This window comes from Rhinopithecus roxellana, chromosome 16 (genome assembly GCF_007565055.1).
Source record: "Rhinopithecus roxellana isolate Shanxi Qingling chromosome 16, ASM756505v1, whole genome shotgun sequence".
In the NCBI taxonomy this organism is placed as follows: domain Eukaryota; kingdom Metazoa; phylum Chordata; class Mammalia; order Primates; family Cercopithecidae; genus Rhinopithecus; species Rhinopithecus roxellana.
Window position 1 is genome coordinate 67,058,331 of NC_044564.1, and position 12,741 is coordinate 67,071,071.

General features: G+C 40.9%; 1 protein-coding gene across 4 annotated transcripts in view; it reads right to left on the bottom strand.

Annotated features, from left to right (window-relative positions):
* TTC39B (tetratricopeptide repeat domain 39B) overlaps positions 1-12,741 on the bottom strand; it is a 273,344-nt gene that overhangs the window by 98,137 nt on the left and 162,466 nt on the right. For 2 of the 4 annotated variants that reach the window (XM_030919785.1, XM_010368074.2), the window contains exon 2: positions 8,234-8,268. The exons of 1 other annotated variant lie outside the window; for it this stretch is intronic. Coding sequence is in view for 1 of the 3 variants with exons in the window: in XM_010368074.2 (XP_010366376.1) it covers positions 8,234-8,268 (35 nt within the window). In the remaining 2 variants the exon portion in view is untranslated. Of the gene's footprint in view, positions 1-8,233; positions 8,269-9,072; positions 9,183-12,741 lie in introns of those variants that run through there. One more of the 4 variants, XM_030919784.1, reaches the window with a different exon arrangement.

Consider the following 12,741-nt stretch of genomic DNA (forward strand, 5'->3'; position numbering starts at 1 on the left):
TATAAATAGGCACAGCTTTCTTTTTCAGATAATAAAAATGTTTTGAAGTTAGACTGTCGTGATGGTTCTATAATTCTGTAAATACATTAAAATGCATTAAATTATATACTTAAAATAGGAATATATATGAGATATAAATTAATATTGCAATAGAGCTGTTTAAAAAAATTATCTGGGTGGAGAATCTCATTAGAGGGTTTTTTCCCCTCCCTATCTAATAACAAGGTTGAAATATACATATTTCCTTGCTGTGCCTTCCTGCATGATGATTTTATTTTTCCTTTCCTTTATGCAAGGTCTCCTTAAAATTCCTCATTGTATTTTTTTCCTTCCTTAGGAATATATAAGATAACAATATCAATGGCATCTTAGATCCAATAAAATAACTATCGACTTGGTTAAGAAAATCAAATTAAGAGAGGACAAAACTCCCTTTCCGGACTTGAGTAACAGTTATATTACCTGCAGGGGAAAATTGGAGCCAAAAAAAACAGCAGAGAAAAATGAAAACAAATCTAACTCTGCCTGTAGTCACTATTTATAACTTAATCACTCTGAAGAAAAATATCAGATGTTTTCCAACTATCATTCACCAATATCCACCCTTAATTAAAACAGACAGAACTATTGTATCACCAATTGATCTAACCTAATGAGGAAAAGAAAATGGCCCTAAAGGCTTTACCTCACTCTAATCTATAACTTATGGTTCAAAAGAGAAGGTGTGGAGAAGGAAAAGGTTTGTGAGAAATGTTATGATACAAAGTATTTTTATACTACAGTGGATCTTTGACAAAAGGCCAAGAAGGAATCAAAATATTTTTATTTCCATTGTAAGCTTCTAATTACCTGGCTAAAAATATCTGCCAATTTCACCTTCTACAGATAAGTACAAATTCAAAGCAGTTCTTGCAAACAGACACATTCATCCCCACTGTATTCATACCACCTCAGGACTCTATTGAACACATATGGATTTCTGTGTAAGGATAAATTCAAAATTCTCATAAGATGCTCTGGAATATGAAAGCCCACTGCTGATAATATATTAAACCTGCATCTGCTCTAACAGTCTTTGAACATAAGTTTGATCTGTCTCCCCTGACTTCTCTAACCTACCATGAAAAGAAAAAATTAATCAGTGCCCAACCAGGCCTTCTAGTTAGATTTCTGTCCCACTGCCCACAGTGGTTTTTATGAGAAAGAGGTTAATCAAAAATACCACCAGCCAGGTACAGTGGCTCATGCCTGTAATCCCAACACTCTGGGAGGCAAAGGTGGGAGGATCACTTGAGTCCAGGAGTTCAAGACCAGCCTGGGCAACATAGGGTAACTGTGTCTCCACAAAAAATAAAATTAGCCAGGCGTGATGGCACCTGCCTGTAGTCCTAGCCACTTGGGAGGCTGAAGTGGGAGGAGTGCTTGAACCCAGGAGTTTGGGGCTGCAGTGAGTTGAGAACGTACTACTGCACTCTAGCCTGGGAGACAGAGTGAGATCCTGTCAAAAAAACAAAACAAAAACAAAAACAAAACACCAAATCACGATGACTGTACATGGTTAGTCCATTCTCCCCACTAGACAAGACCAGGAATCCTCCATGATCCAACTTCGTTTGGGTCCAGGGCCCCACTGGTGTTTCAAACTCACTGCTCTGTGCTCTGGCCACTGTCCTCAGAGCTGTTCACCCAGCATGTCGCCACCTCTGACCCTCTGCACTGGCTCCACCAACTGAAATGCCACCCACCCCACAAAACCCAAAGCAAATGCCAGCACCCCCATCTCCCAATCAAAAGATAGCTTTCTTAGGGAATTCCCAAAACACTATATTTATTCTTCACATGCCATGTCACAGTTAATTTATCAAGAGATTTATCACATCCACCACTACATTGTCAGAGATGGCAACTGGGTACTAACACTGAGAAAAAAGGATACTCCATCATCAGAGCACTAGAAGTGCAAACCAGCATGGAAATGTTAAATCAGGAAGCAAGAGATTATAGCTAATATAGAACTGCATTTTATTTGTGACAAATTTCTATATCTCACGCGATGGGTATAATTTACAATTGCTCCTTAAGAGGTCACCTCCTTATGCCAAACAGGTCATAAAGTTCACAATTTTAATTTTTTTTATTTTATTATTATTTTTTTGAGATAGAGTCTTGCTTTGCCGCCCAGGTTGGAGGGCAGTGGCACAATCTCAGCTCACTGCAACCTCCGCCTCCCGGGTTCAAGTGATTCTCCTGCCTCAGCCTCCCAAGTAGCTGGGATTACAGGCATGCACCAAAAAGCCCTGCTAATTTTTGTATTTTCAGTAAAAATGGGTTTTTGCTAAGTTGGCCAGGCTGGTCTTGAACTCCTGACCTCAGGTGATCCGCCCACATCAGGTGATCCACCCACCTCAGCCTGCTGGAATTACAGGCATGAGTCACCACACTCGTCCTATTTTAATTTTTAAAAAGAACATAGTCAATGTTCCACTAACATTTTTTTACATCTCTAATTTTTCCTCCAGTTCTAAATGGTGGAGATTTTTGTATGATCTACCAGTTTACAAAACTAGCAGTTTCTCAAAATAGTTGAAATAACACAATCATTACCACAAAGGTCCAGAGGTAGGAAAAATCTATGTTGAGAGTGGTAAATTCATTAGGCAGAAAAAGAAAAATAAGAAACGACTTCCTCTGTGGAAACAACTTAAGGCCTCCTTCATCTGTTAGTGTGAATCCTTTCACTAGGCATTCAAGAGAAAATATTCACTAGAAGAAATTAATCATCAGGTTGGCAAGAGCACTGCATCTTGATACAGAGAGATTGAAGCATTTCCTCTCTGCACTAGAAACGTAAGATCAAATGTATGCTTCAGTAAGTGTAAGGAAAAAGAACTCTACTCAGTTTTACAGAATTCACAAAGGGAATGTTACAGTATTAGCAATTTAAGAGGAAATGTGAGAAATATTGACAAACCCTGAAATGAGGACAAACAAAAAGTTCACGTAAAAACAACTGAAGAAATTTTTTACAATTAACATATATTTATAATCAGAGGCCTCTAACTTGGACTGGAAGTCCATCATTTCTCCGGTGTCTCCAGCTTGCCAACTGCAGAACTAGGGACTTCTCAGCCTCCATAATCACACGAGTCAATTCCTTACAGCAAATCTCTTCATATATAGACATTTTATGTCTCCTATTGGTTCTATGTTTCTGGAGAACCCACACTCTTACCAGGGAAAGCAGAAAAGTACCGATATTCACTGAGCACCAACTATGTGTTTTACTCCCATTATCACATTTAACTTAAATTTCATTTAATCCTCTCAATAAATCTATGAGAGGAGAAAACAAGCTCAGAGAAACTGGTCCCACGCCTCCCAGCCAGTAAATGGCAAACTGGAACTAGAGTTCAAGTCTGACTGTCAAGTCTGTGGTCAGTCCCGTCTCCCCAGGAAGGTACATGTAGTTGTGTGCACGAAGGCAAAATGAAACCACACTGCTGTGCTTTGGAGTTTTATGGCTGTGTGTAGTATTTTCTTTGTTCTCTCACTGCCATTTTTTGTCATTACCAACAAGCTCTGCTTCGGAAACTACCCCCTTACAATACCTCTCAGAACGCTGTAAGGCAAAAGTATGCACAAGACCAAAAGGCAAAGTTTATTAAAATCAGATCCAAATCAATTACAGACTCTGAATGAAGTCCTCTGCTACAAGATTCTTCGAGTATGGACTCCAGCATCTAATCTGGCTACATCTTCTGGCTTTGGGCTCTTATTTCTCTCCATTAGGAGAAGGGTTCCTATAATGTGTTGCTATAACCAAGGTGAGAGGAATGGAACAATTCAGCAACACTGAAAAGGACACACAAACGTTTAAGCGACAGTCTAAAGGACACAAGAAATAATGCACACCAGAAACCTAAAAGAGCAAGGTAAATTCTAAAATGGGGAAACCTTTGGATTTGTTAAACTGAGCAGGACAGGGCAGTTAAAATTAGACAAGAGAAAGAAACTGCTGGCAGATAAATACAGTCACAGAGAAGTTGCGGAGGCAATGAAGGGAAAATGTGTGGTCAATAGAAACTGAGGCAGTGTTAAGAAGCTACAGTCTCCAGGATGAGAAATGACTGTAGAGTAAAAGACACCAAGACACACAATGCTTCTCCAATTCCCCACTTTAAAAGTACATGAAGGGGTTTCTCTAGCAAATATGAAGGATGAACAAGCTAAAAAATCTAATGTACAACATGAGGACTATAGTTAATAATAAATAGTACACTGTATTCAGGATTTTTGCTAAATTAAATTTTTCCTCCTTGCCACAGGAGGAAAAAAAATGGGTAACTAGGCCAGGCGCAGTGGCTGACGCCTGTAATCCCAGCACTTTGGGGGAGGCCAAAGCAGGTGGATCGCCTGAGGTCAGGAGTTCGAGACCAGCCTGACCAACATGGTGAGACTTTGTCTCTACTAAAAATACAAAAATTAGCTGGACGTAGTGGCAGGCACCTGTAATCCCAGCTACTTGGAAGGTTGAGGCAGGAGAATTGCTTGAACCCAGGAGGCAGAGGTTGCAGTGAGCTGAGATCACATCATTACACTCCAGCCTGGGTGACAGAGTGAGACTCTGTCTCAAAAAAAAAAAAACAAAAAAGGTAACTATGTGAGATGATAGATATCTTCATTTGTTCTTCTATAGTAAAATTGCACTATATATGTATATGTATCTTATAACATCATGTTGTATACCTCATATACACAATAAAACTTATTTTAAAGCAAAAACAAAAAATACACAAAGCGGTTTCTGATAGTCAAAAATCAAAAGCATCTCCATCGCAGGAGTCATTTTGGATGATGTTCTGAGAACCAGACAATGCTAATATTAAACCATCTAATGCGGTTGAACAAAATAGTTGTTTTTGTGCAAACACAGGCATCTAGATCAAAGGAACTGAATGGAAAGCCCCAAAATAGTGTGTTATTATTTTAATGAACTTATTTGATAAAGGAGATATCAAATATCAATTCTTTCCCTCATGGACCTGACAAATAGTGTTGGAATAGTAGTAGTGGACTAGCAATTTTAGGGCTGGTGTGAGATAGGAATCTAAATTAACTTCAGCTGGGTTGAATTCAGGGCTTTTATGTCTATGGTTTGATTTTTTAAAAAACTAATAGATGTTAAAAACTACTTGCAATGCCTTCCTGACGTCCCAAAGGTAATGTCACTAACAGCCTACTGAAGCCAGTGGGAGCTCAGAGAAGCACAAGTGTCAATGTGCACTGCTCACGGGTCACAGTGGTCCCATTGGTCAGTGAGACCCGTCCTCCTCTGTGAGGCCTGCAGCCCTCTCTGGTGTGTGTGGCATGCTAGCTCCCACTGGAAAAAGCAGTGTCTCCTCTGGTAAACTCCAATCAGCAGCCCCACTGCCTGATCCTTTTCCATCCCCTGGACTGCAATCACCTACTACAGCCCAAGTTCAGTTCCTGCCAACACCCAGGGAGGAGCAGGGTTGAATAATTGTAAGATTTCTGAATGGCGATCACTTGCCCACCATAGAAGTGATTTCTTAAAAATCATATAAACAGATTATCTTCCAAAGAGTACTGCACAAAAAGGGAGGAGGGGAAAAAGGGTAACTTTACAGTGGAAAAACCTGACAAACACTACCCGTGCCATGTGACCAAGTTCAACATCGGTAGTGCTAAGTCACATTGATATTGTGGACCTTTGCTATGATGTGACAAGAATGGCCCTTTCCATCTGGGGTCTTCCTCCCAAAAACACATGACTACAGTCAAATCATGAGGGGAAAAAAAACAGACCAATCTCAATTGAGGGACATTCTACAAAATAACTGACAGTACTCCTCAAAACTATCAAGGTCACCAAAAACAACGAGAGTTTGAGAGACTGTCACAGCCAAGAGGAGCCTAAGGGAACATGACAACTAAATGTAAAATGGTATCATGGGTGGGATCCTGAGACAGAAAAAGGACACTAGGTAAAAACTGTATCTGGATAACGTATGAACTTCAGTTAACAATAATATATCCATATTGATCATTAATTGTGACAAATGTACCATGCTAACTTAAGAAATTAATAATAGAGAAAACCAGGGCTGGTCACACAGGAACACTCTGTACTACCTCCTCAATAATTCTGTAAATCTGAAACTGCTCCTAATTAATAGGTTAATTCCAATCACAATTAAGTTATAAAAAAAAAAAAAAAAAAACTATAAGCCAGGCGTTGGTGGCTCACGCCTGAAATCCCAACACTTAAGTGAGGCCAAGGCAGGCGGATCACAAGGTCAGGAGATCGAGACCATCCTGGCTGACACGGTGAAACCCAGTCTCTACTAAAAATACAAAAAAATTAGCCGGGTGTGGTGGTGGCTGCCTGTAGTCCCAGCTACTCGGGAGGCTGAGGCAGGAGAATGGCGTGAACCCGAAAGACAGAGCTTGCAGTGAGCCGAGATAGTGCCACTGCACTCCAGCCTGGGTGACAGAGCAACACTCCGTCTCAAAAAAAAAAAAAAAAAAACATACAAACATTAAACTTTTGGACAAAATAAAAATGTATCGTTCTAAAATAAAGAAAATATCTATAGCAAATATGAAAATATCTGGAGCAAATATCTATAGCAAATATGACAAAAGATTAGGGTATATATAATTTAAAGTCCATAAGTATTTTTTTTTTTTTTTTGAGACGGAGTCTCGCCCTGTCGCCCAGGCTGGAGTACAGTGGTGCGATCTCGGCTCACTGCAAGCTCCGCCTCCCGGGTTTAAGCCATTCTCCTGCCTCAGCCTCCCGAGTAACTGGGACTACAGGCGCCCGCCACATCGCTAGGCTAGTTTTTTTGTATTTTTTTTAGTAGAGACGGAGTTTCACCGTGTTCGCCAGGATGGTCTGGATCTCCTGACCTCGTGATCCGCCCGTCTCGGCCTCCCAAAGTGCTGGGATTACAGGCTTGAGCCACCGCGCCAGGCCAAGTACGTTAAGAGAAACATTCTAAAAAAAAGCTAAGAGACAAAAGAAAACTAGAAGTCATACAAAAGATGCAGTGTATTTGTTAAATAATTTTTAAAAATACTAAAGTAGGTATAAGTTGCAAAACTGTTTTTCAAATAATACCCAGTGATGATAATGTGACAATTTAAGCCACTTTACTTATACAGTATTGGTAGCCAAGTAAATTGATAATACTCTCGTGGAAGTACTGTAAAACAAACTATGCCCCTCTACCCCCACCTGTACATGTACATGTTAAAGCCCAAACCCTCAACATGATGGAATTTAAATATGGGGCCTTTGGGAGACAATCAGATTTAAATGAGGTCAGGAGAGTGGGGTCCTCAGGATAGGATTAACACCCTTATAAGAAAGGACATCAGAGAGCTTTTGCTCTCACTCTCTTGGCCGTGTAAGAACACAACAAGAAGGAGGCAGTCTGCAAGCCAAGAGGAGAGCCCCCACCAGAACCCCAACCATGCTAGCACCCTTAACTCAGACCTCTCTAGCCTCCAAAATTGTGAGAAAATAAATTATTGTTGGTTAAGTCACCCAGGCTATTGTGTTTTGTTATAGCAGCTGAAGTTAATTAATACAGAAAGGCAATTAGAGATATACAAAGAACACTAAACATATTCATCCCTTTTAATTCAGTAATTCTACATTTGTAATGTTAACCTTTAGAAGCAATTCAAAATATGACAAAGCTATACACATGTAAAACTTAGTTTTACATTTTTAAGCCAGTGACAACCTAAATGTCTAACAATGGAGAAGCAGGTAAGTAAGTTGTAATATTCCACTTGATCTAATATAATTTAGTCATTTAGAATTATTACAAAAACTATATAGGCTTACAGTGACTGCTTTTAATAAAATTAAGTGCAAACCAAACACAAAAATCTACAAAATGAGACTAATGATATAAATAAATATGAACAACTATTAAAAGAGTTAGTTATAAACAAATAATTTTTTGAGAAATATTTTATTTTGTTACACGAAATAATACTCAGAAATGTATCTGAGAGAATTATTAGATAGGTCCTTTCTTAAATATAATCACAACTTCTTTAATTACAGAAAAGTGACTTTTTCTGAAAATAGCCACTACAGTACTCTCCAAAAAAATGAGAATGAAATATTTACTTTTTATGTAAGACAACCATCAATTTTTCTTGACTACATACTTTTTATTATGTTATTACTTACATTGAGATGGTTTCCAAGGCATCTTCAAAAATGTCCTGGGGGAAATAAAAAATACAATGAGTTTCTCAAGAATTCTAAATTAGTTTCTCAAGAATTCTAAAAGAGAAAAAGAATACATGCATTGGGGACAGTGGTCCTGGCAGGAAGATATAGCAGGTAGTAAAATCAATCAACTTAACGCTCACGGAACTCTGTGCACAGAAATCAAGCACATGAATTTCAGTGAGATTTATTTATTTTTTTAAAATAAGGCTGTTAAAATACTCAGCAAGAGATCAAACTGGTCTAATTTAAAGAGACTATGACATCTTTTATGAAGTTGCCTTTCACTCCTAAATCTCAATCATCCCAATTGTAGAGTAAAATAAATAACAGGACTTGCTCCATATAGTCTTTTCTTTCTCCGTGGCTAGCTAAGTGAGCATCCTCTGGGCCTTCATTTCACATCTCATTGCACCACCCTCTCAGCTCGTCTCCCTGCCACCAGCCTTTCCCCCAGTTTACTCTGTGCCACACAGGATAGCCCTTTGCTTCATGCCACTGGCCTGATCACAGTGCAACAGAATGAGAAACGCACACACTCATATGCACTCAGAAGTCCACACACGCAGTCCGCACTCAGACACAGTGACTCACACACAATCTCACAGCCACATACACAAACACACATGCACTCACTCAAAAACTCACACATACACAACAGCTCCCTCACAGCTGCAAAAACCAAACCTAAGCTGCTCGTCCAGGTATCTGGGGCCCACGACAACCCAGCCCAATCTTCCAAGATCCTTCTCCGACATCCGTACCACTCTCCCCATAGCCCAAGCCAGGAGACCTACAGGGGGCCGCCTCACTGGTCTCCCTGCTCCTGTGCTTGACACCCTCCATTCAATTCTTCACATGACAACCGTATCATTCTTTTACTTCATGTTTTTGAATAAGCAGACACCATTCCAGTTTTCTAGACCTCTTCAAGAGCTTTCCATTGCACTTAGAAAAATCCCAAACTCATTCTCCCTATCTACAGAGCCCTAAAACAGCCCCGCCAGCCTCTGACCACATCCCCTTACTCACTCGACTCTAGCCACAGGTCTTCCTTTCAGTTCTTTGGACAAGCCAAACATCCCACAGCTCTCTGAGCTGTCCCCTTTTTTATAATGTCCTTTGCTCAATTATTCCCATAGCTGACTCATTCTCATCCTTTGATTTTCAGCTTAGAAAGCCACCTCCTCAAGAAGAACATCTCTGATCACTCTAATTAAAATTACTAGGAATAGCAGCTTACTTACAGTTCCTCTTCATCTCATTTGTTTCATTCATAGCACTTATCATAATCTCTACTGATCTTCCTTGTTCACTTCATTACCCTCTGTCTCCATCAGAGCAGGCTCTTACATACACAGAAAAAACACTAGGGCTTCGCACCAGGCTTTGCTCAATAAATACTTGTTGCCTAATGAATGAATGCATGGAATCTGGACTGCCAAGGGACTTACCATATCACACCTCATTTAGAGTTACGCACAGAAATGAGGAAAGGGGGCTAGGGATCTTTTCCCTTGTGTGGCCATTAATAATGAACAAGGTTTAGACCATACTGGATTCTGCGGTGAGGCAGAAAAAACAGAAGTATCAATACTAAAAAGAAGAACTGACTGGGCCTGGTGGCTCACGCCTGTAATCCCAACATTTTGGGAGGCCAAGACCAGTGGATCACCTGAGGTCAGGAGTTTGAGACCAGCCTGGCCAACATGGTGAAACCCCATTCCTACTAAAAATACAAAAATTAGCCAGGCATGGTGGTGCGTGCCTGTAATTCCAGCTACTCGGAGAGGCTGAGGCACAAGAATCACTTGAACTCAGGAGGCAGAGATTGCAGTGAGTCAAGACTGCACCACTGCACTCCAGTATGGGCAACAGAGCAAGACTCCGTCTCAAGGGGGGAAAAAAAAGTTGTAAACAGTGGCAGAAATGACTTTGAATTTGGGATCTGACCTATTAATCAACATTAATATCATACTCCATAAGGGAGGTAAAATCAAGGGCCAGCACACAGGTTATCATGTGAGCAGTTTCAGAGAAGGGAGGAAAACGTATTCTCCAGGAACCCAGATCTCACTATGATAAGCCCAGCTCACAGTCCCTCTGGCAGCTCTGGTGACTCCCTCTGCACTTACCTTTAACAATAATAGGGTACATGGACAGCCCACTCCTGGAGGGCTTCTGTGCCTTCTCCTCCTCCTCACAAACCTCAACACGGACACTAAAATACTCACTGAGTGAGCACCACAAAGGATCACTTGGGAAGCCAACCCTCCGTATAAAGAAGACAAGACTAATATTTTCATCTAAACAAGAAGTATTCCCACCCCTCCATAAAAAAAAGAAAAGAAAGAAAGAATATCGAGCCAGGTGGTGCACACTTGTAGTCCCAGCTACTCGGGAGGCTGAGGTAAAAGGATGGCTTGAGTTCAGCCTGGACAATATAGCAAGACCCTGTATCTAACAACTTTTTTATTAAAAAAAAAAAATTTTAAGAATATCAAAACTCTCCATTTTGTTGAAACAGTAATCACATGCAGAGAGTTCTCTAAATAAAGCATATGTGGTCTACAAAGGCCAGACAAAAGGTGGAAGTGTCTTAATTTTAAAAAGAGGAAAGGTGAAGAGAAGAACTAAGATTTACTGAGTACCTACCATGTGCCAGGCACTTTCCAACCTTACAAAAGCTATCTCATGTGTTCCTCCCAACATACAGCAAGTTAATCCAGTTGTAGTTTAATTACTTGCCCAACATTACACAGCCGGTAAGTGAAGAAACTGGGGTTCAATCTCAGATTTAACCCCAAAGCATCTTATTAATATTAATACAAACTATTTAAAACTTGGAAATTAGATAGTTGGGCAGGATGGGGAGGGGGTGGGAGATGAAGGGGTGCCATATCCTCTCAATGTAATATGATAGCATTGCTTTACAAGCCTCCCAAGGATTATTTAACTCTCTAGAAGAGTGTACTTGTGTTTAATTTTGCCATCTGCTGTCTGATTGGAGTCCACACACTGTGAAGTTACATGTTAACTTACAGGTTTTTTAGTGGTGAAAAGGATTACCTCAAAGATTATGACTTTGCTGCTCTGTGAGACAGCAGTTCCCAACCTTTTTGGCACCAGAGACTGGTTTTGTGGCAGACGATTTTTCCACAGATGGTGGGGGACAGTAAGGAGATAGTTTCAGGATGAAACTGTTCCACCTCAGATCATCCGACATTAGATTCTCATAAGGAGTGTGCGACCTAGATTCCTCGCATGCACATTTCACAATAGGGTTCACCCTCCTGAGATTCTCATGCCACCGCTGATCTGACAGCGGGTGGAGCTCAGGTGGTAATGCTCGCCCACCCACCACTCACCTCCTGCTGTGCAGCCTGGTTCCTAACAGGCTACTGACCAGTACCAGTCCATGGCCCAGGCACCCCTGCTTTAAGGTATTACTCAGTTTTATGTATAACCTAGCAATCTGAAGCTAACATTCTTCCTTAAGCCTATAAATACTAGTTCCTCAAATACTGTTTGGATCAATTTACCATTTCACTAGTTTCCTAACTGACAGATGAAATAAAATTTTGACATGTTCATTGTATATCTTTATGAGAATCTTATTTCCAATACTGGAAAATTATACTTGGACATGGAGATCGCCAACCACTCTCTCCCTGGGCACCTGCAAATACAGTTTCCTGCATCCTTGGGAAAAGTGATGTGGGGTCCACGTGGAAGATGAAACACTAAAAGGCAGAGACTGCTCATGCCTCCGTTCCATATCCCTATGGACCAGTGCTTCCTTTTTCTCCTGTCTCTCTAGGTCCCCATGCGTAGCTCAAATTCTATCCCTTTTCTGCTGCTGCCTAAGGAAGCTCCTTTTCCTTGTGTGAGATTCCCATAAGGGCCCTTAGGTTTGGCACTGACTGCTATTCCACAGTCTCCCACCTGGCCCTCGGTAGACATGCATGTATTCTTCATGTAGCAGAACTAGATGTTTCCACCAAAGTCTCTTTGCTGTTCCATACACACCATCAATTTCCTAGTGCTCCTCCAGTGTTGGTTTCCCTTAGCTCCCCAGTACTGGTAGGCTCACCATGTGCCCTCCAATTAAAACTGCCGCACGGTCAGAGGAGCATCCAGACTCCTTCCAATGTAAGTAAAGTAAGACAGGAGAGCTCACACTGCCAACAAATACAATGTGTTCACAGGAAAGCCTCGGTGTTTAGTGCCCTCCTTAAAGGCAGCTGCATTTGCCTGCCCCACTCCCATGCTAGGGCCAACCTTGAAGTGCTACTACTGTAGAGCCTGGTTGTAACAGATGTTTTCATTGAACCACGCCTGGCTCCTAAACATACACCGCCTCCAAACAGTATCTAACTTTTTCAAGAGCCTATCTTGACCCTCTAGTTGGAGTCAAGGGCCATTCTACTCTTTGTGAATCTACTTTCTAGCCCAGCACAGTCCTC